The sequence below is a fragment of the Triturus cristatus genome, chromosome 7 (genome assembly GCF_964204655.1).
Source record: "Triturus cristatus chromosome 7, aTriCri1.1, whole genome shotgun sequence".
Lineage (NCBI taxonomy): Eukaryota > Metazoa > Chordata > Amphibia > Caudata > Salamandridae > Triturus > Triturus cristatus.
Genome location: NC_140590.1, coordinates 869,159,670 through 869,185,102, shown reverse-complemented (window position 1 = coordinate 869,185,102; position 25,433 = coordinate 869,159,670). Strand labels below are relative to the sequence as shown.

Here is a 25,433-nt window from a genome sequence, read left to right as displayed (position 1 = left end):
AATTGATCAGCATCAAACAGAGCTTCAGTCTTGCTTTTCCGTTTTTGTTTGACTAGGACCTAGTCTCCTTCTTCATAATTCGTGTACCGGGCACACCTGCATTTATCTGCATAGAACTTCATCTTGCTCATGCAAGAAGTGTCCGTGACATGAAACTCATCAGTGTCTATTACTCGGTTTGTGGTCCATTGTAGTAGCTTTGTCCCAATGGCTCTCCCAAACAACAAGGTGGCAGGGCTTCCACCTGTTGTAGAATGGGGAGTTGACCGATAGGCACAAAGGGCTGGACAGAAGGCTGACTTGAGATAGATTCCTTCTAGCGCAGTGTGCTGAACCACCTTCTTCAGAGCGACCATAAATCGTTCAACATCACCTTATGCCTGTGGCCAGAGAGGTATTTTTGAATGTTTGACTTTCAGGCAACTAAAAAAGTCCTTAAACTCTTTGCTATTGAAGGGTGGACCATAGCCAGGTTTGGGAATGGAGGGAACAACCCATGCTGCGAAAATATCATGCAGCCTCTTAATGACTTTGTCATGGGTGGTCGATGGTAAGTCTTCGACTATGGGAAAAGATGAGTACTCATCAATAACTACCATGAGATGATGGCCACTGTTTAAGGGTCCAAAGAAATCAACTGCAATTTTCTCCCATGCTTGTGGTCAGACGGATTAAGAGGATGCTGTGGTGTCATGGTAGATAAGCGGTTACATAGGTGACATGCTTTCAATTCCTTCTTGTATCGTTCATCAAGGTGAGGAAACCACACTCTGTCTCCGAGGACTCTCTTGGTGGCTTAAGTGCCATGATGTCCTTCATGTGCCAGTTCAATGATTTGTTGCTTCAAGCTCTCAGATATGACCATTCTCGAACCTCTTAGTATAATGCCTTGTTGAGTGACCATGTTTTTCCTGCACACTTTTGAATTTTTGATATACAACGTCATCTGTGAGAGTTTGAGTATGCTTTCTCCCTGATTGCATTGCAATGATATCCTTCAGTGTGAGCATGTCTCTTTTGATAGCCGCAATGATCTGCTCAATGGATACAGCTTTAGGGGTGCTGGGCTTAACTATGAAATTGACATATTCTTCAGCCGCTTTAGACATTGCACTGTGAAGCTGTAACGCCACTCGTAAGCAGTAATCAGCAGGGTTTGATCCTTCCCCAGCTTATGCACAATAGTGTAATCATACTCTTGGCAATCGCAACCCCCATCTCTCGGTACAAGGGGCCAGCTTGTCTTTTGGATTTCCAAAAATGGTGAGCAACACCGGGTGGTCAGTGACATGGGTGAAATGCTTTCTGTACAGAAACACATGAAAATGTCCTCAAGCCACACTACAGCCAGGCTCTCTTTTTTCTGGCTGAGAACAGGCATGTTCTATCTGAGATAGACTTCTTCTAGTAAAGGCCTCAATGTGTCTCTGAGCATTTGGATGTCCATTGTGTTGAGCATCGATTGAGCCCAACTCCACCGGGCTTGCGTCTACTGTGATCTCGGTGTGTAACTCTGGATCAAAATAAGCCATTTCAGTTGCATTTTTAATTGCGTGCTTGATTTTCTTGAAACTTCTGTCACATTCAGAGTACTACTGGAAGAGAATATTCTTCTTTGTCAACTCTCTTAATGGGGCACTGACTGTGGCAAATTGACAAATGTATCTGGAGCAACAGCTGGCCATGTCGAAAAAGGATCGCAGCATGGTGACATCTTGCAGGGGACAAGTGGATGACAATGCTTGTAGTTTTTTCAGGGTCAGACATCATTCCCCCTTCTGAGAAAATCTGCCCAAACAATTTGAGTTTGTTTTTGTGAAACTCACACACTGTTCTACATTTAACATGAGACTTGCACCAGCCAGCAGGCGGTATACTTCCGTAAGAGCTTTGCCATGCTCCTTTTGTGTGGCCCCAAACACTAGTATAGCATCATTGTAGTTAAAAACATGTGTAACAGGTTGAATTACTCGGCAAAAGACATCCTGAAAGATTTCTGCAGCTGATGTCGCACCAAAGCGGAGTCTTATGTATCTGAATGAGTTGAAAAACTAGTAATGTACCTGCAGTTCTCTTCTAGCTCGAGTTAATGGTATCCTATGTTCAAGTCAAGACAGGAGAAGATTTTGGCGCCATTCAGTTGTGTACTCATGTCCGCTATGTGTGGTGGACCTGGATGTCTTTCTCTCTTGACTGCTTTGTTTTCTTTACGCATATCAACACAAAGACGCACTGCACCTCCACTCTCCTTTTTTAGCTACTACCACTATTGGTGAAACCGATGGCATCAGACCAGTAGAACACTCGATTATGTCCTGCTTTAACAATATTTCTAGCTCTTTCTCAACGGCTTTCTGTAAATGAAAAGCAATCCGACTGTGTCCCTGAGCAACAGGATGAATGTGCTCATTAATGTGAAGCTGTACCTTCATTGTCTTGAGTTTCCCTAGTTCAATAAATGAAGATGGGAATTGACTTGCTGTTTCAGAATGTACATTGAGGTTGTAGTTGATGGATATCAGTTCCATGTCTACAGCAGTGCTGAAACTGAGTAGACATGCACTCGATGAAGTACCTTGGAGGACATGGATTGGTGCTTGTACTGCCCTGTTCCTACGTCTCCTGGTCGCTACAAATGACCCATAGGTTTACAATGGCATAGTAGCAGCCCATGTGTACACCTTTTTTTTGGATGGCGTTAGCTGGGTTATAAGAGGCAGTACGTTGTATTTTTCTTCTGGCATGATATTAATCGATGCACCACTGTCTATATAGGGCAGCCATGTACCTTTAGCATGATCTTGGGGCACTAGCCAAATAAGTTTGGTTGTATCATGTGACGATCTCTCTTTGACTTGTGTTCTTTGTAAGCAGCCAATCCTACATGTGCACATTGTTCTGCGGTCAACATCACCATTGCACAACTGTCTTCATCACTGTTGCTCTATGATGAAGTTGAAGAGCCTTTGGAAGAAGAATTTGATGACAGTCATCTTTGTTTAGTCTCTATTTGCCTTAATTGATGTTGCTGTTTGGCTTTGTGGGCATGGCTAGAATGCTTTTGGACATTCTGGCACCCATTTTCTCTTCTCGTTGTGACACACTTAGTTTCTCTTTTGCTTTGCAGACTGTTATGAAAAGGTTTTATTTCCCACAGCCTTTGCATATCTGTTCAATAGTGGGACTTTTACCTTAATTTGGAAATGTTAATCCACATAGGTAACACAATATCTTTTTCTTCAGAAACATTGTCTTCTGGGCCTCCACTTTGCGTTTTTGCTTACATTTCATGATCAACACTGATTTGGTCTGGGCTGTTCCAGCTTTCATATCAGCAGCCTGTCGATCTGCACATTCTTCCTCTCAGGCAGCCATGAGTATCTTTTCTAGACTGACTGTCTCTCTCAGCATGCATCATCTGAACGAATCGGAATGGCAACCATTGATGCCTCTGAGACACATGGCTTCTTTGTCATTGAATTCACTGTACTTGCAGTGCTAGATGAGGCTTTCAAGTCTTTTGAAAAACTCATCCATGGTTTCACCAACTTGCTGTCTTGCCTGGTTGAAAATGTACCTTTCTAAGTCGACATTCGGCATTGGATTGAACTTTACTTCTTAGGTTTCTTTGAATTGATGGTACAAGATAATTCATCAGCTTGTGATAACTTCTTTATCGCTTCTTTCACTCCATCACTTGCAAGGTTCTTTAAGGTTTGATGATCTTTTTGTCATCTACTTTTTCTAGAATATCTATAAAGCCATCGAATGTTTCTATCCATGCAGTCCATCTGGCGCCAATATTCAGCTTTTTGGCGGGATCAAATGGCAGTGGTGGAGTCAGAAACGCCGCGGTTGCACCGTACTTCGCACTTCTTTCAGCAGCCATTGAAAAATGTCACGATTCTGAAGGCCTTTCAGTATAGTTTATTTTTATTTTATTCATTTATTGTTTTTTTATATAGTGCAGACTTGACCCAAGGGCATCAGAGCACTTCACAGAGTTAGCAGCATATTCTTGAGATACATTTGGAGTAAATGCAGATACACAGTTATAGAAAGTGATGACGTATACAAGGTATGAAATTGCATAAGACCAAATATGTAAGATACATTTAGACTACAAAGAGATACGTGGTGACATTATGTGACGAGGTGTAAAAGGACGTTGTGGGAAGATTGCCGATACAATTTTGAGGTAGATATTGTATACGCAAAACCTATCGCTTTGCAGAGCACAGCTGCAATTGTACAAAATTACCAGTGGAGTAAAATAACAGCAAAACACATAGCATCAATAAATACGACAAAACGGGCTAAACGGATGTAAAGGCAGACATTGTAGGTCTGAGCTAGCTGGGGATAAGGCCTCTTGTGGATGAGGGAGCTAGAGGCACAGATTTCCTCGGGGTAGTGGTGCACAGATTTATTTCGAGGGAGTTTGGAGGGAGCCTGCAGACTAGGCAGGAGCTTTTAGGTGGGTTTCTGTATTTGTTGAGGTGGAGAAGCTTTAGTTTCTTCTTGAAGTGAAGGAAGAGTTGATTTTCTGGCATGTCCCAGGACAGGGAGTTCCAGATTTTTGGTGCATTCTCGGAGAAGGAGCTGGTATGCGATTTCTCTCTCTTAAATTTTGGAGGGACGAAGAGTATTCTGTTTGAGTTCCATAGTGGTCATTTTTGGCTGGCTTTTGGTAGTTTATTGGTGAGGTATATTGGCTTTTCATTGTAGAGCGCTTTGTGGGTTATGTAGAGCCTTTTCCTTGATCTAATTCTAGCCGCAGCTTGGAGAGTGGCTTTCAGTGGGGCTAGGTAAGATTTTGGGGCACACGTGACCATTGCATTGCCATAGTCTAGCTCAGGTAAGACTAAGGATTGTACCACTGTCTTTAGGTCTTTGCTGGGGAAAAGGGTTTGACTTTTGTCAGTGTGTAGAATGCGCTTTTTGCGGAGGCTTTGATATGGCCTTTCATGCTTAGGTGGGAGTCTAGTATAATCCCCAGGCATTTAACAGGGTTGGAGATGGACAGTTTGCAGTTTAAAGCTGTGAGGTTGTCGAGCCAGCATTCTACGGGAAAGGATTTTTCTTTGGGATGGATGAGAAGGAGTTCAGTTTTGCTGGGGTTGAGTTTGAGGTGGCTTCTGATAAAGCAGGCTTGAACTGTAAGGAGAGTGATATTTAGGTGCTGGGTGTCTTTGACAGACAACATTTTCATGTAGAGTTGGGTGTCATCTGCATATAGATGGTAGTCTATTCTAGCTTGGCTCAGGATCATTGCAACGGGTTGCATTATACTGATTGAATAGTGTGGGAGACACGATTGACCCATAAGGGACTCCTTGGAAGACTGGTTTTGTTTTTGAGGTTGAGTTGTTGTGCTTGATTAGCTGGATCGTTGGCTTAGAAAGGAGGAGAACCACTGAAGGACAGTCCCATTTATGCCTGCCTGTTGTGAGAGTGTGTTTAGGACGATGCTGTGGTTTACCTGTCAAAGTCGGCCTAGAGGTCTAGGAGGCAGGCCTGGCTATCATCCAAATATTTGTGTAGGTCGTCCATGACGTCCAGTATAGCAGTCTCTGTACTGAAACCATTCCTGAACCCAGATTGGAAGGTTTCAAGCAGGTTGTATTTTTCGATATGGTTATTGAATTGGACAAGCACACATTTTTCCATGGTTTTAGCAAGGAGGTTGGTTATAGGTCTGTAGTTATTAAGGTCGTTCTGGTAGGCGTCTGTTTTTTTTGATGAGGGGGCTGACTTAACCAAGTTTGAGGGGAGCCAGCATAGAGCCTCTTGATAGAGAGGAGTTGATGATTTTGGTAGAAATCGGTGAGATAATGCGCCTTAAATGTTTCACCACCCCAGCAGAGAGGGGGTCAGAGATGTGAGATGCTGGCTTCATGCTGGAGAGTAACTTGCGTACTTCTTCTTCAGGGGTATAGGTGAATTTGAACCAGGTTGCATTGCTTTTCTGTTGCAGGGGGAGGAGGTTGGTGTGCTGAGTAGGAGAGAAGGGGAGGCATCCATTTATTGACGGTAGTATTATGGGTGAGCCCTTTCCGCCGGGGGCATCGTTAGTGCAAGGTGGGTAAGTGGATGGCTCGAGAGATAGTTCGATATTTTTTCTGCTAAGAATGTGTCAAATTCTTCACAGCGCTCTGAAGAGTTGTTACTTGAATGTTGGGGGAAGGAGGAGGTTTGTTGTTTGATGATGGTGAATAAGTCTTTAGGTCTGTTCCTAGACCTGTCAAGTTGATCTCTGAAAAAGGCAGATTTTTGTTTGAAGATGTTTTTTGTGTGTATTTTTAACATTCAGCCCGGAGGAGCGAGAGATTGGATTTCAATGGTTGTTGTCTTCAGTTTCTTTTAGCTAAACAGAGATATTGCCTTTCATTGTTCAGGTCTTTGTTGAACCATGCTCTGATTTCTCTAGTTTCAGAGGGGCGATTGTTTCCATGAGTTCTGAAATTTTTGTGTTGCAGTGGGCGGTGAGGTCCTCAGCGGATGATAGGTCGGGAGGAAGTAGGATTTGGGTAATGATTAATGCTTCTAGCCCCCCTTGGGGGATTTATTGGATGTTTCTTACCCAGCACTTGGGACAGCTGCATTGGAGGGAACGGTGGTGGATAGAATTTAGATTGAGGAGAATTTGATAGTGATCTGACCAGTCAGATGGTAGGATAGAGCGCAGAGATAGGATGTTGTGCTTGTAGATGATGGCGTCAAGTGTGGAGCCCTTGTTGTGTATTTGCATGTTGCAATGTTGGGTGAGATCGTTTGCTTCCAAAAGGGTGGAGAGGGTCTGTACTGTGGGGTCTGTAGTGTTGTTCAGGTACAAGTTTAGGTCTCCTAATATGTCAGTGCTGTCTTTTAATGAGGTTTGTGATATTAGGCCTGCTAGGTCTTCAAGGAATTGTGTATTTGTGCCAGGAGGGTGATAGATGACATGGAATTTGGTGGGGTTGGGACCATTTGTGGAGAGCTGAACTCTTAAATATTCAAAAGTAGGGTGTTTGGGAGTGCGGAAGGGGGTTAAACAGAGATTGCTTTTGTGTATAATGGCTACTCCGCCACCCCTGCCACCTTTTCGGTCGATGCGAATGATTAAAAAACCTGAGGGGGGAGGGTAGATGAGGTCGATGTAAGGTGAAAAGTGGTCGTTTAACCAGGTTTCAGTTAAAAAGCAGTTGGCTGATTTATGTTGTAGGATGGTATCTGCTATATCAGTAGCATGCTTGATTGCATATCTGCAGTTTACAAGCATGCAGCGAGGCGTGGGTGTAGGTCTCTGTTCAGGATGACTGAGTTGGGTGGTGGTAAGTTGGGAGGGCAGCCTAGGAAGGCGGAAGGTGTTCAAGCTCCTGTTCGAGCTAAGGACAACTGGGATCTTGAGGGGAGAGGATTAGATGTGGGTATTACCATGAGTGTTTTCCATCAATTCAGTCTCCTTCTGGGACATCCTAGTCATGGAGCGATTGGGTTTGCGGCAATGCAGAGTGTTAGTGGCAGGGACAGAGTTGATCTGTGGTGTGAGGGGTTCGGGAAGGGTGTGGATATTCTTTGCTTCTATGCGAAGTGACATGATTTAATCAAAAATAGTGTTGATTTTGAGTTCTAGACTGGCTATTATAGGGAGCAGTTGTGAGACACCACTTGCTATTTTGCACACACCAGCTGCTCAACCGGGTTTGGTCATCACACCTGATTTGAGGCCGTGTGACAGCTCCCTCGCTCATGCTGGAAAGTACATTTGTACTCTCTACCTGCTTGTCATCACCTTTAGTGTTTCTTTGCACCTGGTCTTCTCTGCCTTTAGTGCTTTCTTGCACCTGACTATTGCCGCCTTTTAGTGCTTCTTCGTACCTGGCTGTTGTTGCCTTTAGTGTTTCTGCGATGGCTCTTTGTTACACTGTGGCACAGTGTCTCTTCTTTCGGCCTTACCAGTAGGCTTCTGTTGGACTTTCTGACTGTGCTCCTCTCTAGGGCCTTCACTTTCTTCAAGGGAACAGCTCTTGCATTTGACTGAATATGGATTACTGTGTGACATTGATTTTACAAGCTCAGGTTTATGACAGCATGTCTAGCCCTCCAGTGATTAAAGAGATCGTCTAGGTTTCAGCCATATAATTGTAAAGCCACCCATCCGATTACAAAGAGTTCACAATCACTGGTATTAGGCTGTAAAACAATGTATTTGTTTGTAGATACCTTTTAAGTTAAAGCTTCCAACAGAAGGGTTGGCCTAGCAATTTAAGCCCCATATTTTATAGAGCAAGTGAGTCTAGCCCTCAGCAAGATCGTTGTGGAATGATGAAGCAAAGCACTTAGGGCCATATGTAGGTAGCTAAATACCAGTCGGTAACGGCCGAAATTCGGTAAATATCCCGTTACCGACCGGTATTTAGTCAATTGAGATGTAGGAGGCCAAAAAGAAGGTTTCGGTAAATAAGAATCGGTAAACACCGATTCATATTTACCGAATTCTAAATTACCGATTCATATTTACCGAATACATATTTTCCGATTCGGTAAATATGAAGCGGTAAAACGAGAAAAGAGATGTAGGTAAATTCGGTATTTAAGAAATCCATGAAATTCGGTATTTAAGAGTCGGTAATTAACACAGATTGAAAGCAGGTGGTAATCAGCAACAGTGCATATCAGCAATCCCAAAATGCAACAGCGTGGACACCATGGCCGCTCTGTATGTGATTGCAAGGCGCCTACGTCTACAGGCAGCAGGTCTGAGGATTTGGAGACGGGAGGAACGCATTTACAGACAGCGCATCACACTCTTTCAACAGACTGAGGCTGAGATACATGAAAGGTACAGGCTACACCCACAAACCATCATGGACCTGATAAGGGACCTGCACCCACTCCTGGACCAGCCAACAAGAAGGGCGCATGCCATACCACCACATGTGCAGGTACTCTGTAGCCTACATCTACTTGCATCTGGCAGTTACCAGGGGGTGATAGCTGCGGTAGGCGGTGTATCCCAGAGTTGCCTGTCCCGTTTCTTCAGGAAGTTCCTGGATGCCATGATGCAGAGAATGCAACACTACATCAGCTTCCCAAACACACAGGCTGAACTGCAGAAAACCAAGACAGACTTTTACCAGATGGCACAGTTTCCGCATGTCATAGGCTGTATTGATGGCACACACATTCCAATCTGCCCACCAGCAGCCACTGAGCACATATACAGGAACAGAAAGTCCACCCACTCCATAAATGTGCAGGTAACCTGCGATGCAGGGAACATTATCACTGATATCGTAGCAAAGTTTCCTGGGAGCACCCACGACTCCTTCATCTTCCAGAATAGTGGGATCTACACACGCATGGTTGCCGGAGAATTTGGAGAAGGATACCTGCTAGGTAAATCACTGTGACGCTCCCTAATACTTAGTGCAAATTATTGTGTATTGAGGCATGTGACTGATGGTTCTCTCTTACTCACCTAGGCGACAGTGCATATGCCGTGCGGTCATTCATCCTCACTCCCTACCTACACCCATCAACCCTGAGTGAGAGACGATATAATGTGGCACACTAATCAACACGCAATGTGGTGGAGCGCACGTTTGGACTATTGAAAAGCAGGTTCCGCTGCCTCCACAAAAGCGGAGGCGCACGCCAGTACTCACCCATCATCTGCTGCAAAATCATTGCCACTTGTGCAATGCTGCACAACCTTGCCACGAAGAGAGGTACAGAGGTAGAGCTAACTGATTATGAGGACAATGATGATGAGTCTGCACAGCCAGAGGCCAACGCAGCTGGAGTGGCAACAGCAACAGATGGGAGAGAGAGATGGGCAGAGATCACATGCAACTATTTCTGAGTAATAAGGGGACACAGCCAGTAGTTGGATGGCATGACGTAGTTTAATTATGCGGCACTACGCCACAACACAAAGAAAAACCTCTGCTCTCAATATTGTGCAATAACCAGTTGCAAATCAAGGGTTACTTCACCCAAATGTCCCATGCTGTACTGGGCAGCATTAGTGTCTGCGCCCACGCACTACAGTGCGGGATGCCATTGATTGTGCATCCTCGCTAGTGGCAGCCCCATGCCGCCTGCTGCTCCTCAAAGTGTATCTGGGATAGGGGGGGTATTGCTGCTCCTGCTGGTGGTTTCTACGCTGTCCACAGCATCCCCAGCACCAGTTGTGGCCGACTGGCTTGTCAGTAGCACTTCCAGTGCACTGGTGACCCTCACCATCCCCCTTGAGACGTCATTGCTGCAGTGCGTCAGGCCCTCCTGCATTGCCACAGAGCGCCTGCAGAGCAGCGAAGTGGCAGTTGCCAGCCGGTTGACTGCCCGTGTATGATTGTCTCTTCTCTGCCGTTCCCGGCGCCGTGCAGCTCTGACTGCATCAAACTTACTGCACAGCAGCACGACGGACTAGGACATGTCCCGCATGCCCGCAGCCATCTCACTCATTCCCTCAGCCATAGCGCTGATGCCCCTGTCCATATTTACAAATGTATCTTGGAGTCCCCGCATTTGCCGCTGCACTGACATCATTGCCCTTGCCTGTAGGCGCTGTATCTTTACCATGGTGGCCTCCAGCCCCGATAACACTCCATGGCTCTCACCCTGTGGTGGTGGACTCTGCACCCGAGCCCTGCGGCGACGTCTGGCACCTGTGTGTGCTCCCTCAGAGGTGGAGGGCACACTGGCATGGCTGCCATCCAGGGGCACAGTGGATGGTTCTGGCCCCCTGCAGTCTTCGGATGAGGACTCCGACACTTGCAACCTGGAATCAGCACGCCTCCTCGACCTGAGCAATGCAGGCGGTGATGATGCCGGTGACTCCAGCATGAGTGGCGATGCTGGCTGGGGTGGTGATGCTGGCTGTGGTGGTGATGCTGGCTGTGGTGGTGAGGCTGCATGTGGTGCAGATCTCTGGCCAGAACTGGTGGTGGCCTTCCCTGAGCTGTCTTTCCGGTGTGCCCTCTCTCCCGTCTCATGTGCAGTTCTGCGCAATGTATCGTCTGTGGACAGAAATGCAACATCAGCTCAGTGTACCTGAAGCCCTGCATTGCTAGCATCACAATACAATTCTGAAACACTCTCACATTGTCCTCTGCATGCTTTTCGCTAATGTGTGTAACATGCCTTGTTGTTCTGTGCTATTCAGTTCACGGTTGGGGTTTCCCGGACTACATCTCCCATAATGCATTGCTAGTATGCACTAACACATGGACTGGAGTGGGATACTCATTGCCCACTTGGGGAGTTGGGATAGGGGTAGGGGGGGCCACATTGCTGTGCATGCGTCTTACCTTGTTTGGTGGCGGCTCTGGCAGAGCTGTCGGCATCCCCAATGCCCACGACACTCTCGGGCTCTATTGTGGACTCCACCAGCTCCTCCAGTTCTGTGAGGGCAGGTGCCCTGTTCCTTCCCCCTCCTGCTCCTTCTGCAGTTCCCCCATCTTCCTCTTGGTGATGATGCGTAGGTCATACCACCGCTTTTTCAGCACGTCTATGTCCCTGGGGGTCACTCCGATTGCATTCACCTGCGCCTGGATTCCCAGCCAGATTTTCCTCTTCTCCGACTCAGGCACTTGCAGGGACTGCTTTCCAAACAGCTTCTGGTGCTGCTTGACCACCTCCTCCACTAGTACCTGCAGTTCCTTAGGGCTAAATTTTTGTTTCCTCCTCCTTTCCCCTCCATCTCTCTCTGTCTCCTGGCTGGACATTGTCAGTTTGAGGCTCACATTCAGGCACTGGCTACCTTGCTCTGCTCTGCACTCCCAGCCTCTCCAGAGTCTGTTGATTGTGTGCACCTGCCTGGGTGTGGCCACTTCCTGGTTGGGTGGGGTTGGCCTTGCACTGGATTGGCTGATTCATCAAGTGATGTCTATTTGAATTACCGATTCGGTAAACTCCGATTCGGTATTTACCGATTCGGGAAATACTACCTCGGTATTTACCGATTCGGTAAATACCGATTCATGATTCCGGCCGGTATTTTGGATTCGGTATTCATTTACCAAATTTTACCGAATCGGTAATTTTTACCGATTGTTTACCTACATACTATTTACCGATTCATAATTACCGATTCGGTAAAATTTGGTATTTATGAATCGGTAAATTGTATGTTACCTACATATGGCCCTTAATGTTTTATCCCATCTGTAATGTAGCACAGATGTGGTGGGCTCTTGTGCAACTAGAAAAATTAACCTTTTGACTGCTATTGGGGTAGTGAAATATAGCAATTATAGTGGTTCAATGGGCCGCTCAAGGCTTTAGGCTCTGGTGCCTCTGCATCTTCTGCACCAGTGGTATTTACTACACACCCTGATTCCAGGATATATAGCAGTACTGCAGAATAGTACTCCTGTGCCCTTCAGGAAATCTCTCGCTGCAAAACTATTTGTGAGGTTGCAGGCAAGTTCCAGGCTCAGGTTTCATACAGGAGAGCTCATCTATTGGTCAAGAGCCCTTCCAAGTTCAGGATTTTGATTGCATAGTGATCCAGTGATCCCTTTTTTCTACAAAGTTCTTATAGTCAAAGGTCTCAGACCAAAGGATTTGTCAGATTACAAAGATTTTACAAAGCCAAGTTGTAGACAGAAATGCTATCACCTTATTTTACATAATTGTCACTGATTCATGTATGGGTTTACCTAGATTTTACAAGAGAGTAGCCCTGTCCGTTGGGTTATAGAGACGTTACAGGCTTGAGCAACTGGTAGTTTGGCTGTTCCTTACGTTACACAGACCGAGTAGGCCCAAAATATAATAGATGTGTTTCCACATCAGCAGTCTGAAACATAGCTCTTATAAGCCCCTGTGGAGCAGATGTTCGTTTTTTATATTTTAGAACTCTGTCAGGACTGTAATGTAAGACTTTGCTCTGGACGGTATGCATTTGAAAGCTTTTGGGGCAAGATGTACATAACTCTGGGTTTGCCATTACCGGAAAGTGAATTTTTGCAATTGGCTATTTGGTAATTGCAAACAACTATGTACAAATGTGGTTTTCAAATATTTTGAGATTCCCGATGGGTCGCAAATAGACCTATCTCATTAATGTTCAAGAGGTAGGTCTTGATTTGCAACCCATTGGGAATCACAAAAATCACAGGGATGGTGGCCTGCAGGGGTCTGCATACCGCCATGTCTGTGATTGCTTTTAAATAAAGCAATGTTTTTAAAAAAATGTTATTAAATGGAGCCCTTTTAGGGCTCGCGCCTGCTGCTCGCGTGGCGAGAGACCTTTTGTATGGGGTTTTGAAAGCTGACCACACGCTCGTGCGTGTGATCCGCTTTCGCCGTCAGGCATTGGCTTTCGCATGTTTGTATTTTTTTTTACAAAAAAAGGCGCGCATTTGGGCAAAGGCGGGCGCATGTCCCCCCTTTGCTACACCCATTCCCGACAGTGGCTAGCACGCGCAGTAGCGCGCGTTTGCCTTGCTGCCGCGCTCCCTCCGCCCCGCTCCTCTGTGGTGCGCGCACACCACTAGTTGTTGACAATAGCGATCGCGACGTGATCGCTGTCAGTGCCGCTTGTTTTCTTTACTTTTTAGGAATAATCGCGGCACCTGCGCTTTACTTTTAATGTTAAAAGTAAAGCGCGGGTGCCGCGATTATACCAAAAGTAAAGAAATAGAAAAAAACATCTATTTCTTTACTTTTGTTTTGTTTGTTTTGTGGTTTCAATATACCGTGAACGTAGCACAAGGGCATGTCTTCCAGTAAACAAGTGTGGTTATTGTTTTACCTTTTTTCTTGGAAAGCATGTGAGTGCATTCTTTCGACTACTGTTGCGTTACTTTTTTTTGCTTTTTGTCTTATACTTTTATTGAACGTGCTTTCAACCGTTCCATTCTTGCCAAGGTCAGGCCTGTTGGCATTTCCTGTATTTGTTACGGGTGTGTTTGCCTGTCCTAGGTCAGGATGAAAACACACAAGAACTTTTACATAGAGCCCTCAACTTAGCGCAGCGAGATCCTGCTATAGAGAATTGGGCACATCCTGCAAATAATGACACACTTAATATTACAATATTATAGGAAATCTGAAAACGAATACCGTCTCAACATTAGTTTTGCTTGTCATATATTGCAGCGGATTAACGAAAAGTGGAAAAACATTGCCGCCTCATGGCTTGGTTATGTATGACTTTCACGGCTCTCATCTCGCCTTGGCTAATTGCTATTGGGATGGCGAATGAGTGAATTGTTGATTATGATAGTTGAAACGATTGGTTGTGCATAAGTGAGTTGTGTTGATAGTCGACGCGTGATTAGTTGTACAGATGAGTAAATTGGTGGATGAGCTTTCATCAGGAAAGATTTTGCTAAACGGGGCCAAATTGCAAAGTGGAGAGATAGTCCGCGGGTACCTCTTCCAGCCTACATCATAGTTTCCGAAACTGTGGGATGGGTCACAAGTCGATTTTTGGTGGGTCAAGAAAGTCCAAGCAATAAATAGAGATGACTTTATAATCTGAATTTATCTCATCACTTTTTCTGCACTTCAAAAACCAAGGTCAAATGTCAGGTTATATCTTCTGACAAATTTGTGCTTATTTTTGTAACATGGGGATTGGTGCTTACAAACTCCTCTCACTTTGCAGTTAGAGAAAGTAAAGTGAATTAGATGACAATTTTGCTGGGATACAACAAGTGTGAAAGGAAAGGCTGCAGGATGTTATTTTTTGCAACGCACAACAAAATGTAAATAACTGTAAATTAACTGTAGACATTCAGTAGTTAGGAAAGCAAAAATGAAGCACATTTTTTATAATTCTAAAGTGTGATGGAAAGAAAGATTTTAGGGTCAAAACAAATCAAGGCACTGTACTTGGTCGTGTGCATATAAGATAAATATTTACTGAAACACAATTTCCACGCATTATCCCTTGTGTGCAATATAGTTTTGTCAGTAAATTATATGTCTGATGAACTTTAGTGGCCATTTCAAATGAAAAAATGATGTCTGTAAATGACAGTGCATTACCACACGATGCATTAATTACATTAAAAAACAAGCATTTGCAATGCAATTGGTCTCGCATTTACGCTAGTTTAAGCTATTGGCATTGTAAATGACAATGCCTTCTAGTTATGTTTTTAAAACGAAAACAAAACTAAAAGGCATTGTTATTTGCAATGTCAATAGCTCAAACTCGCGTGAAAGCGAGACATATTGCATTGCAAATGCTTGTTTCTTAAGGGACCACTTCCTGCTCTTAAAGTCCTTACAAACATTCACAAAGTGGAAAGGGTCCCTTGGGGACCCCTTACCATTTGCAAATGGGTTTCTTGAAGTAGGCGTTAAAATGCAAGTGTTTTGCAACCGCATTTCTGTCACAAAACATTTACACATACGAATGCGATTCGGTATTTTTAAGGGACACTTTCCTAATACCGAATGGCAAACCCCTTTTGCGATTCAGCAATAGGTTACCGAATCACAAAATAGGGCTTTGTACATTAAAAATACTTTTTTGCGGTTCGTTTGCAACCTAAAAAAAGCTTTGTACATCTGCCTCATAGTCCTTACTAGCAACAATGTACTCTGGAAACATTGCAATTTGCTAGCTCAATTTGCATTTTGGATTTTATCAACCTAGGTGCAAAAGTGCCCAATACACTGACTGTGTACATTGTTACTTATGGAATGATTTTAAAAAAATTAGTTACATCATAGCCTTAATCTGATCCGTCCACAATTACCAATATATGCACGTTCACACATTTTTCTTACTGCTTTGTTCCCATTGAAAAGAATGTGATTTAGAATCATTTGAATTTGTCCCAAAGCTCAGAGCTCCTCCGTACTAATAAAATAAAAACGTTTTGACTTTTAATGTATGAAATACTGCTGACACATCATTTATACAGCTTCTCAAGGCAACAAAATGTGCTGCATTCGAACTGATCCTAACTAAAAAGGCCTCTGGAAAAATCCATAAAAACAACTCGGTTTTCATTGCTGTCCAAGTAGGCTTTTAATGGCTCATAGGCCCCTGTGGCGTCACGAACCTTTAGCACAGTGATGTTTTAGCTGCTGTTTTCTGAAGGAGACAAGTGAAACAGATTGTAAACTTTTACAGTAAACGGCACAGTCTGCTGGTTGGGGCACAATAATACACAATTCTCACACTTGCACAGAAGAGGCCAGGCACAGCGGCTAACTAACAGCGCTAACCCATTCACACTCAGAACACTCCCTGCACACACAGGCAGGAACAGACGTCTGGTCACACTGACTTCTGCTCATACTAACTAGAGGGCCCAAAACCTGTGTCACTGGGCTAGAGTCCACCGTTCCAATGATTACCTTTTGGGGAATTTGTTTTCTGAGCAGAGTGTTTCACTATTGATGCACTGGGAAACTGCCCCATCAGGCTGGAGGCAGGCAGGCAGGTTTATTGATTCAGACCCTTTGGGGCAGTGTCTAATAGCATCCGCAGCCTGCTTTATTTAAAAATTCAAATTTGAAATAATTCTGAAAAATGTTAGCCTATCCACTTTCTTAATAGTTCTTAATCCTGCTGGTGCAAGAACTCCGAGTGGTGTTCATTAAATCAGGAAACACATGTGTAATCAGAAGTGATGTACAGAGAAGTCAATATATAGTCAAGTCATTAACCCCGGTTTGGAACTTTATGTTCCTGGTTCCACAGTTGATAATATGGACACATGTCCATCATTCCCCCCTTGTGTTCGAGGTGTCCATCTAACTCAAAGACAGCTGGCCTTACTTAGAGTTTGTCAGATACGGTACTCTGTCAACCACATGACAGATGTCTCTTCCTCCATGTTACAAGTACTCTGTAGTCAACAACATTCTCAATATGGTGATGAGATATCCACCACGTTTTGATGGAGTATCCTGTCTGCCAAAGTATAAAAAGAAAGGACCTGGTGGACCTGGTTCTCCCTGCTGGGTCACCCCCCAAACCTTTTGCCTTTACTCGTCCTATTTTTGCTGAATTTGTTTTTGTTGGCCTTGGAACTCTGTGCACTTTACCACTGCTAACCAGTACTACAGTGTCCGTGCTCTCGCCTTAAAATATGGTAGAACTAGCTTACACCCAATTGAAAATTTTAATTTACTTGTAAGTCCCTAGTAAAGTGGCACTACATATGCCCAGGGCCTGTAAATTAAATACTATCAGTGGATTTGAAGCACTGATTGTACAACCCACTTAACTAGCCCCTTTAACATGCTAGGTCTGCCATTGCAGCCTGTGTGTGCAATTTTAAACTGCCATTTCGACTTGGCAAAATAAACCACGGTACTGCTGCAACTGGTCCTCATAACTTCATGTTCTTGAACGGGTTAAACCTTGAAAATACTGAACATATAGATACGAGACTATACCCATCCCGCATCCTCACCGTTTCAGATTAAACCCCTGACAAAGGGCGTTGCCCGAAATGCATTGGGCGTATCGATGTTACAAACATATGAGTTTGATTGTAACTGTTCTAAACGGATGCTACCCAATGAAGAAAGTACGTAAATCATGAAGAGTAAACAAAACAAAAAGAATCTTTATGACGGACTTTACACCTCTTGAATACCTTTATTTAAAGAGAATTTTGAGTGCGAATCTGGAATGCCCCCCATAATTTGGGCATAGGGCATCAAGTGAAAATCAACCTTTTGCCAGGCCCAAACCTTCCTTTTGAATACATATAAGTTACCCCTAGCATAGGGTCTGGACAGCATTGAGGGCAGGGTGCACTGTATTTAAAAAGTAGGGCATTTAATTTTCTGTTTTATATGTCCTGGTAATGAAAAACTCCTCAATTAGTTTTTCCCTATTTCAAGGCCTACCTCTCTAATAGACTAACATTGGAATTACCTTATTAAATTTATTACGCTGTAATTTCCAAATGAGAGCAGGTAAGCAGTTCATGTTTGGTGTCTTTGGAATTGTAACGAAAAAACGTAATTTATGGTAAAGTCAGATTTTAAATTACAATTTTGAAAATGCCACTATTAGAAAGTTGGCATTTTCCTACCTTAGCCATTTATTGCCTGTAGCCTGTTTCTGGTCACATGACTGGGTGTTGCTGACAGGCTCTGTGTATTCCTCCTAGACAGCCACACACAATATAGGGCTTAGGTGTGCCTAGATGGGCCATCACTGGCAGCATGGGAGGCGGAGCTGCCCCCAGCCCTACTTATACTTGAATAGGCGGTGTCCTGCCTTCACACAATGCCCCCTGTAGTAAGTCTGGAGCCAGGGTAGGGAAGGCAGAATGCCTGAGGACTTCAAAGGGAAACCTCTAGAAGCTTCTCCTCCACATCAAAGGCACAACTGGGTATAAATACTAGACCTCAGATGCAAACTCTTCAGTAAACATCTGGACCTGTGGATACTCTGCCATGAAGGACTGCTGTGCTGCTGTAACACTGCTGCTCTTTTGGATTGCTACCATGATGTGCTGATTTGCTGCCCATTTTGTCATGAGTGAGAAGGACTGGACATGCATCTTTTGAACCCAGAATGACTCGAAGGGCTAGTTGGCTGGCCTACTGGCTTCAGCCTCAGGGACAGACAGCTCCAACAGTCTTAACCCAGCACCTGGATTCTACCATCTGTGAGGCTATCTTACCACCCCAGTTCTGGACCCTTAAAATTGGCCTAATGTGCTCTGCCAGCCTCTCTGAACCCAGCTGAACTGACTCCTCTCCCCTGCTGAGTAGCACAACCTGAGCAGAACCAACTCATTGCCACTACTGCATGGATCTGAACTGCCGGATAGACCTGCATCACATTGCAGCCAGTCGCCACTGCATGACGACCCTCAGCACAGGCCCCCGCCCCCCCCCCCCCAATCCCTCGTTGACGGCAGCCTCGATAAAGACGTCAGACTCTGCATTTCAGCCTCACAGGTCCTCGGAATTAACCCATAACTCTGACTATATGGCACATCCTGGACTTCAAACTTCACATCACAAGCCCTGGTCATCTGGATCCTCAATGATGACACAGGACCTCTCACCACAGCCTTTCCGTATCACGAAACCGACACATCGTTTCAGCTGTGAGACGTATCTTTGAACTGGATCCTTGCAACGCCCTGCAAAGTATAATTTACTGTGTTCAGTGGACCTAACTGGGTCCCTGTAGGTGGCCCCCGCTTCATCATGGTCAGCCTGAACTTGTGATTTTGTAATGGTCCAGTGCAACCAGATACCCACAGATGGAGCTTTTCACCTCAAAGTGCTATCTTTAAAATTGAATATCTCAAACTCTACTGATTGGAGTTTTGTCATTCGGTCTTGTTTTATTTATTAGAAATTATTCTACTTTTCTAACTCTGTTGTGGGATCCTTTTGTGGTGTGTTTTCACTTTGTTCCTGTTTGAAGTGTTGCACATATACTTCAAACGGTGATGGGAGGCTGCTTGCAATAAGTCTAATTACTGGCAATCACAATTATTAGCTAAACTTGCTGCATAGACATTGATAAGGTAACTAAATGGTGTGCCGTGCTGATTTTGGTGGTATTCATAAATGGCCTCATTCAGCCACTGATGTCACAGTGTTGATTGACTCAATTTTCATTTCTGGTCATAGTGTGGGTGAAAGGAGGAAACATACTAGCAGAACACGTTGTCAGGAGAAAGTATAGACATATACACATGTTGGATGAGGACTATGAGAAGCAAAAGCTGGGATTAGCCGTGAAAGGAAATAAATAAGAACCATGAAGCCTTAAGGACAGTGCGAGAGACTCATGTAAATATATGCTTCCTCAGAAACTTCTCTCACTCCCGGTTGATCACACAAAGATCCTGCAACTTAATTGTTTTCTGTCAATCTGACCGCAATCATATAACAGAACCGAAAACATGAACGAAAACCAAGAATGTTGAACTAGTTGTTTGCCTAGCCAGCCTGTCGGTAATTTCAGAAATAATATCAGAAGTCAATTTTCTTTTACAAAGAAAAGGTTTCTTCATCTTTAGTTGAGAATGCAGATAACCAAACTTCCAAAAATTTCAAAAGCTGGCAAGCTCTGAATGTGCACACAGCAACACCTTACTAAACCAAGGTCATATAAATGGCCTGCAGGAATTGACCTACAACAACAATGTAGACTGCATGAACTTATTAAAAAGATATGTAGGTCAGGAAGATGGCTCAAAAACCTGTGCTGCTATGCCATGATTCAAGACATCCTTTCAGCAACTGTCACTCAAATAGATGAAGTGATTTAGTCTCCAGAGGGTTTTCTACCACTTCACAAGGTTCCTGCCTGGTAAATTTCAGGGAAGCTTGTTCCCGTCTCAAGGTGGGTTCTCTACATTGAAACAGAAGTTCTTGCAGACAAAGTGGGGGGGGGGGTGAGTAGTGTTGTTTGATACCACAGACTATTAAACTCGTGCAATGAAACTTCTTTCAGTGGAAGAACATTATCTGAAGGTTCTGAAGAGGTGATTAAATGCCCTATGAAAATATGTCTCAGACTTCCTCGAGCAGGCAAAGAAAAATGATTGGATCTGTAAGGAGGAATGCAGATTCCTCACAAACAAAATTCCCATAACTGCAGCTTTTTATGGATTACCCGAGGTCCATAAATCGAGGAGGACCCCCCCCCCCCCCAGAAGGTCATCCAGAGAATCTTACAGGATGTAGACCTACAGGGGGTTAACAAGGACTTCACAGTTAATTGTTTATCTATGGTATTGAAAAATAATATCTTTATTTTCAAAGATGAATTGTTCCCCCAATTGAAAGGGACCAGCAAGGGAGCCACATGTGCCCCGAGTCTGGACTGCCTTTTAAGTGGGGGATTTTGAGAATAATGAGTAGGAGAGGTTCTGGAGTGATCAGAGCCTACGTGAATCACAGCTCGGACCCTCAGGTCTCAACAAAGTAAATCCAAAACATATACAAGCTTTACGAAAAATTTACAATGAAGCTGAATGCTGATAATAAAATATGATAGACAACAAACGCTTTCGATTTAGCCGTTTTTTGTATTGAAAAACAAGCTTAATGGGTATTGTTATCGCCACAATACATTCAATAAAGATTCTGTGTTTCAATTCGCAATAGAAAAATAATAACATACAACAGTTACAAAGAATAGATCCCAATGCATTTCGGGTTAAACTCTAACCCTTCGTCAGGGGATACATTTGTTTACAAAATCATCTTAGCAAATGTTGTGGTTCTTTTAAACTTCTTTTCAGTCTCACACCGGAGCTGCAACAAAAGCCACATAAATCCAATTAAGGAAATTATATGTACATGGGTACAATAGGATTTGCACTCGACTATATGTCAAAAAGGTGAGAGACCGTAACCTAGAAGTCAGAGAGTGACTGTGTTTAAAAAGAACGAGGGAAGTGAAAAACGTAAAGTCTCATTGTGATGTTTAAAAGAAACTGTGTTGTAATCATAAGATATATAACCAGCCGAATGAAGTGAAATCGTGCGTTGCGAGAGACGTGAAAGACATGCGTATTAGAGCTAAACCGCCACCAGTATTCAGACGGAGAAGACTGTCTAGCCTGGACTCACCTAGCTGTAACGCCAGGAGTGTGCGTAACAGAGTGGGAATGTCTGCCGGTCAAGAAAATCTGTAAAGAACGAAGGTTGGGATTTAACAAAACAGCCCGAGGGTTGTAATACGATCTGTGTTATTAACGGGCATAAACGAGGCTTACCGTGCTATAGAATGTGTTCTAGTGTTCCCGCGAAGTTTCCACTTCGAACAAGTCTGCTACTAGCGCATGCGTGTGTGTGAACGCTGTGTCAGTTATAACGGGAGGGTGTAAGACATAGAGAAAGGACCACATCTCAAACGAGAACTAAAAGAATAGAAAGAGGACTGTCTAAAAGTGGACTCAGTTAACCATAGTGCCCTACGTTAGAAAATTAAAAATAGGTCACCGTGTGTGTGTACCGTAAAAAAGGTATAAGAATGAGAATTAAAGGTGAGTGCGAGTGCAAAATCCTTTACAATAGAATATATGATCTGACAGTTTCAAATAAAACATAACATTTCGTAGTGGTCATTGAGGCCACCTGGGATCACTGTTCCTAAGAATTTGATCCAATGTGTTTCTCTACGTGCTAAGACTGTGTTCATGTCTCTGTCTGGCATTGTGGGGAGATGTTCCAGAATTGTAAAACGAAGTTGAGGAATGGTGTGTGGTGTATTGATCCAGTGTGTTACAAGGGAAGAGGTCATGTTCTTATTTCGAATTCTACTTTTGTGTTCGATGATTCTAGTCTTGATTTTGCGACTAGTTCTCCCAACATATACCAAGCCACAAGGGCATTTAATGGCATAAATAACCCATTCAGTATTGCAGTCGGATGTGTGTAGTAATGTTATGTTTTTGCCTGTGTGTGGGTGGGTGAAAACTTTGCCTACAATGACATTGCCACATTGGCCACAGTTGTAACATTTTTTCATCCCACTGTATTTCACTGCTTGCGGTTGGATTTTATTTTTGAGGAGTTCCCTCAAGTTCTTTGATCTGGTATGCGCAAACAGAGGGGGGTCCGTAAACAACTCCTGAAAATCAGCTTCTTGAGAGATTATGTCCCATCGTTTATGAATGATGGTTTTGATGGTTTTGGATTGCATCGAGTGTCTTAATACAAAAACTTCACGTTTCGGGGAAACCTTTGTGCTGGTCAGAAGCAAATCTTCTCGTTTTTTTTGTGCTACCTTATGTTCAGCCTCCGCAAGAATGTTATCAGGGTAGCCTCTGTTTTTGTATTTCACCAGTTGCTCATTGATGTTCAATTCGCATTGTCGATCGTTTGAAGTAATCCTTTTTATTCTCGTGAGTTGGGACACCGGTAGATGTTTCTTCAAGGAGTATGGGTGGGCACTGCTGAAGTGCAGTGCGTTGTTAACATCTGTAGGCTTTCTGTAAATGGTGGTAATGAGACCTTGAGTAGATTTGAGGATCTCAATGTCCAAAAAATGGATCTTGTCATCTTGTATGTCATGGGTGAATTGTATTCGCGGATTGCATGCATTGAGCTCAGTGATGCTGTGTTCCAAAAGAATCCTGGAACCCTTCCAAATGACCAAGATATCGTCAATGTATCTCAAGAAGAGAATTGTATTGGCGCGCCAAACCGGGTTTTGTAAAATGAATTGGTGCTCGAAGTAGGCCATGAAGGTATTCGCGTACGATGGGGCTCCTGGAAAGCCCATCGATGTACCAGTGATTTGAAGGTAGTGTCTGTCGTTCCATGAAAAGTAGCTGTGGAACAGTGCGAAATGTAATAGTTCCAAAAGGAAAATGCTTTTTTCTTTTGCAATGGATGAGTTAAGGAGTCTCCATTCTACAGCCTCGAGACCTTCTTCGTGGGCAATAGATGTATAAAGGGCCACAACGTCAATTGTGCAGAGAAGATAGTTGGTGTCAAGATGTGCTTTGATCGATTCTAGTTTGAGAAGACAATCAGTGGTGTCTCTGATGTATGTTTCCCAAGATTGAACCAAAGGTTGCAAGTGGTGGTCCAAGTATTGGCCTGTTGCCTCGTGTATCGATCCGCAGCCTGCTACTATGGGTCTGAACGGGGGATTCATTCTGTTTTTGTGTATCTTTGGCAACATATATATATGCGGAACCTTTGGGGTGGATTGGAAAAGAAATTTGCGTGTGCTTACATCGATGATACCATCTTCCTCTGCTTTCTGTAGAATACCGTTAAGAATAATCAACAAATCCTTAGTGGGATCTGAGTCCATAGCGATGTATGTATTGAGGTCGTTCACATGCTCATCAACTTTTTTTGCGTAGAACTCGGTGTCCATTACCACCAGGGCTCCGCCTTTGTCGGCTGGTTGAAATGTGATAGATGTGTCTTGTCGTAAGGCTTTGAGGATCCGTGCTTCTTTTTGTGAAAGATTCGAATGTTTTGGTTTGGTGTACTTTATACTCTCAAGGTCCTTTTTGACCAAGATTTCAAAGGTGTCAAGGGTTTTGTGTGTCAATGGGGACACAAATTTGCTTTTTGGACGAAATTTCTGGGTGATAGTTGTCTCATCTTCAGTTCTGGGGTTGATCGTGAAGAACCATTTCAGTCGTAATTTACGCATAAATTTGAAGAATGCGATCTCAGTTTCCAGACTATTTGATGTGTAGGTAGGTACAAATGATATTCCTCTATTCAATACTTGAAGTTGATCGGTATTGAGTTGTTTGTTAGAGATGTTTACTACTAGGGAATTGTCTTCTTGGTACTCCGCTGAGGTCTGCCTGTTTCGATGTTTTTTTTGGATTTGTCCCCTGCGGGTGCGTTGTCTCCTGGTGTGGTGGTTTTGTCCGGGGGGGATTTGGATGAGTGGCCCTCGGCTAAAAAAGACGGTTTAGTAGTAGAAGTAGTTGCTTGTTCTTCCCTTTGGTTATCAGATTGAGTATGTGACCCAACTGTCGGTCTGTGAAGTAGCAAGTCTTGTTCAGTAGCGACGCTTTCCTCAGATGATGAGTTACCGGTCTTTTTAAAAGGACGTCTTTGTACGTAAACTTCTGCCCAAGAATAAACTTCGTCAAGTTTGTAATCGATTGTGTCCCTTTTAAATTTTCTAATTTTGCGCTCGTGTACTTCCTTTGCATGGACGTCCAGTCTAATATTGATGTCTTCTAAAACTTTGTTCCAGTCTTCTTCTACCATGGTTTCAGTTAGTTCTTCTTTCAATTTGTTGATGTCTTGATCCAGTTCCTGAAGTATAGACGAGATTTCTTCCACAATGAGTAGTATGAGATCCAGCGAACATTTGTTCAAAATGGCGTACCACCGGGACATAAACTGTTTGTTAAATTTAAAAAGCATAGGTTTTAACGCTATTCTTAAACCTCTTGGAATTCTTTTGACTTTGTGGTACTCGATGAGCGTTGTAGCGTGGAGACGTTGGTTAATTTCCTTCCTCATAATGTATTCTAGTTGTCGTAGCTGTTGCGCTGTAGTTCTGGTGGAAGAACTGAAAGTGCGTGTTTCTTTTACAAGAGAATAAATAGATGTAGCTTCATCAGATGTGTAGGCTTTCGTGGTTGCCTGATTAGTAGTCAGATCTGCAATATCTTTCCATGACATGATGATTACCGGGTGCTGGACCACTGGGACTCAATAGTGACAAGTTAATATGTGGTTGAGTGGGCCTGCACACCTATTTGTATGTATTTATATTCCTTATGTACCAAAGATCTTTAGTGTATTTTTAGCGTGCTTTCACGTAAAGGGATGTGAGTCAACGTCCCTGACAGTAACAATGAGTAGGAGAGGTTCTGGAGTGATCAGAGCCTACGTGAATCACAGCTCGGACCCTCAGGTCTCAACAAAGTAAATCCAAAACATATACAAGCTTTACGAAAAATTTACAATGAAGCTGAATGCTGATAATAAAATATGATAGACAACAAACGCTTTCGATTTAGCCGTTTTTTGTATTGAAAAACAAG

General features: G+C 43.6%; 2 protein-coding genes across 2 annotated transcripts in view; both read left to right on the top strand.

Moving 5' to 3' along the window:
- The window catches only part of LOC146810791 (uncharacterized), a 72,354-nt gene extending 68,769 nt beyond the window's left edge, over positions 1 to 3,585 (top strand). The window contains exon 3 of the mRNA XM_085614997.1: positions 3,409 to 3,585. Coding sequence (XP_085471123.1) covers positions 3,409 to 3,585 — 177 coding nt within the window. The remainder of the gene's footprint in view (positions 1 to 3,408) is intronic.
- Positions 1 to 25,433, top strand: part of ATP10B (ATPase phospholipid transporting 10B (putative)) — a 443,815-nt gene that overhangs the window by 46,375 nt on the left and 372,007 nt on the right. The window lies entirely within an intron of this gene.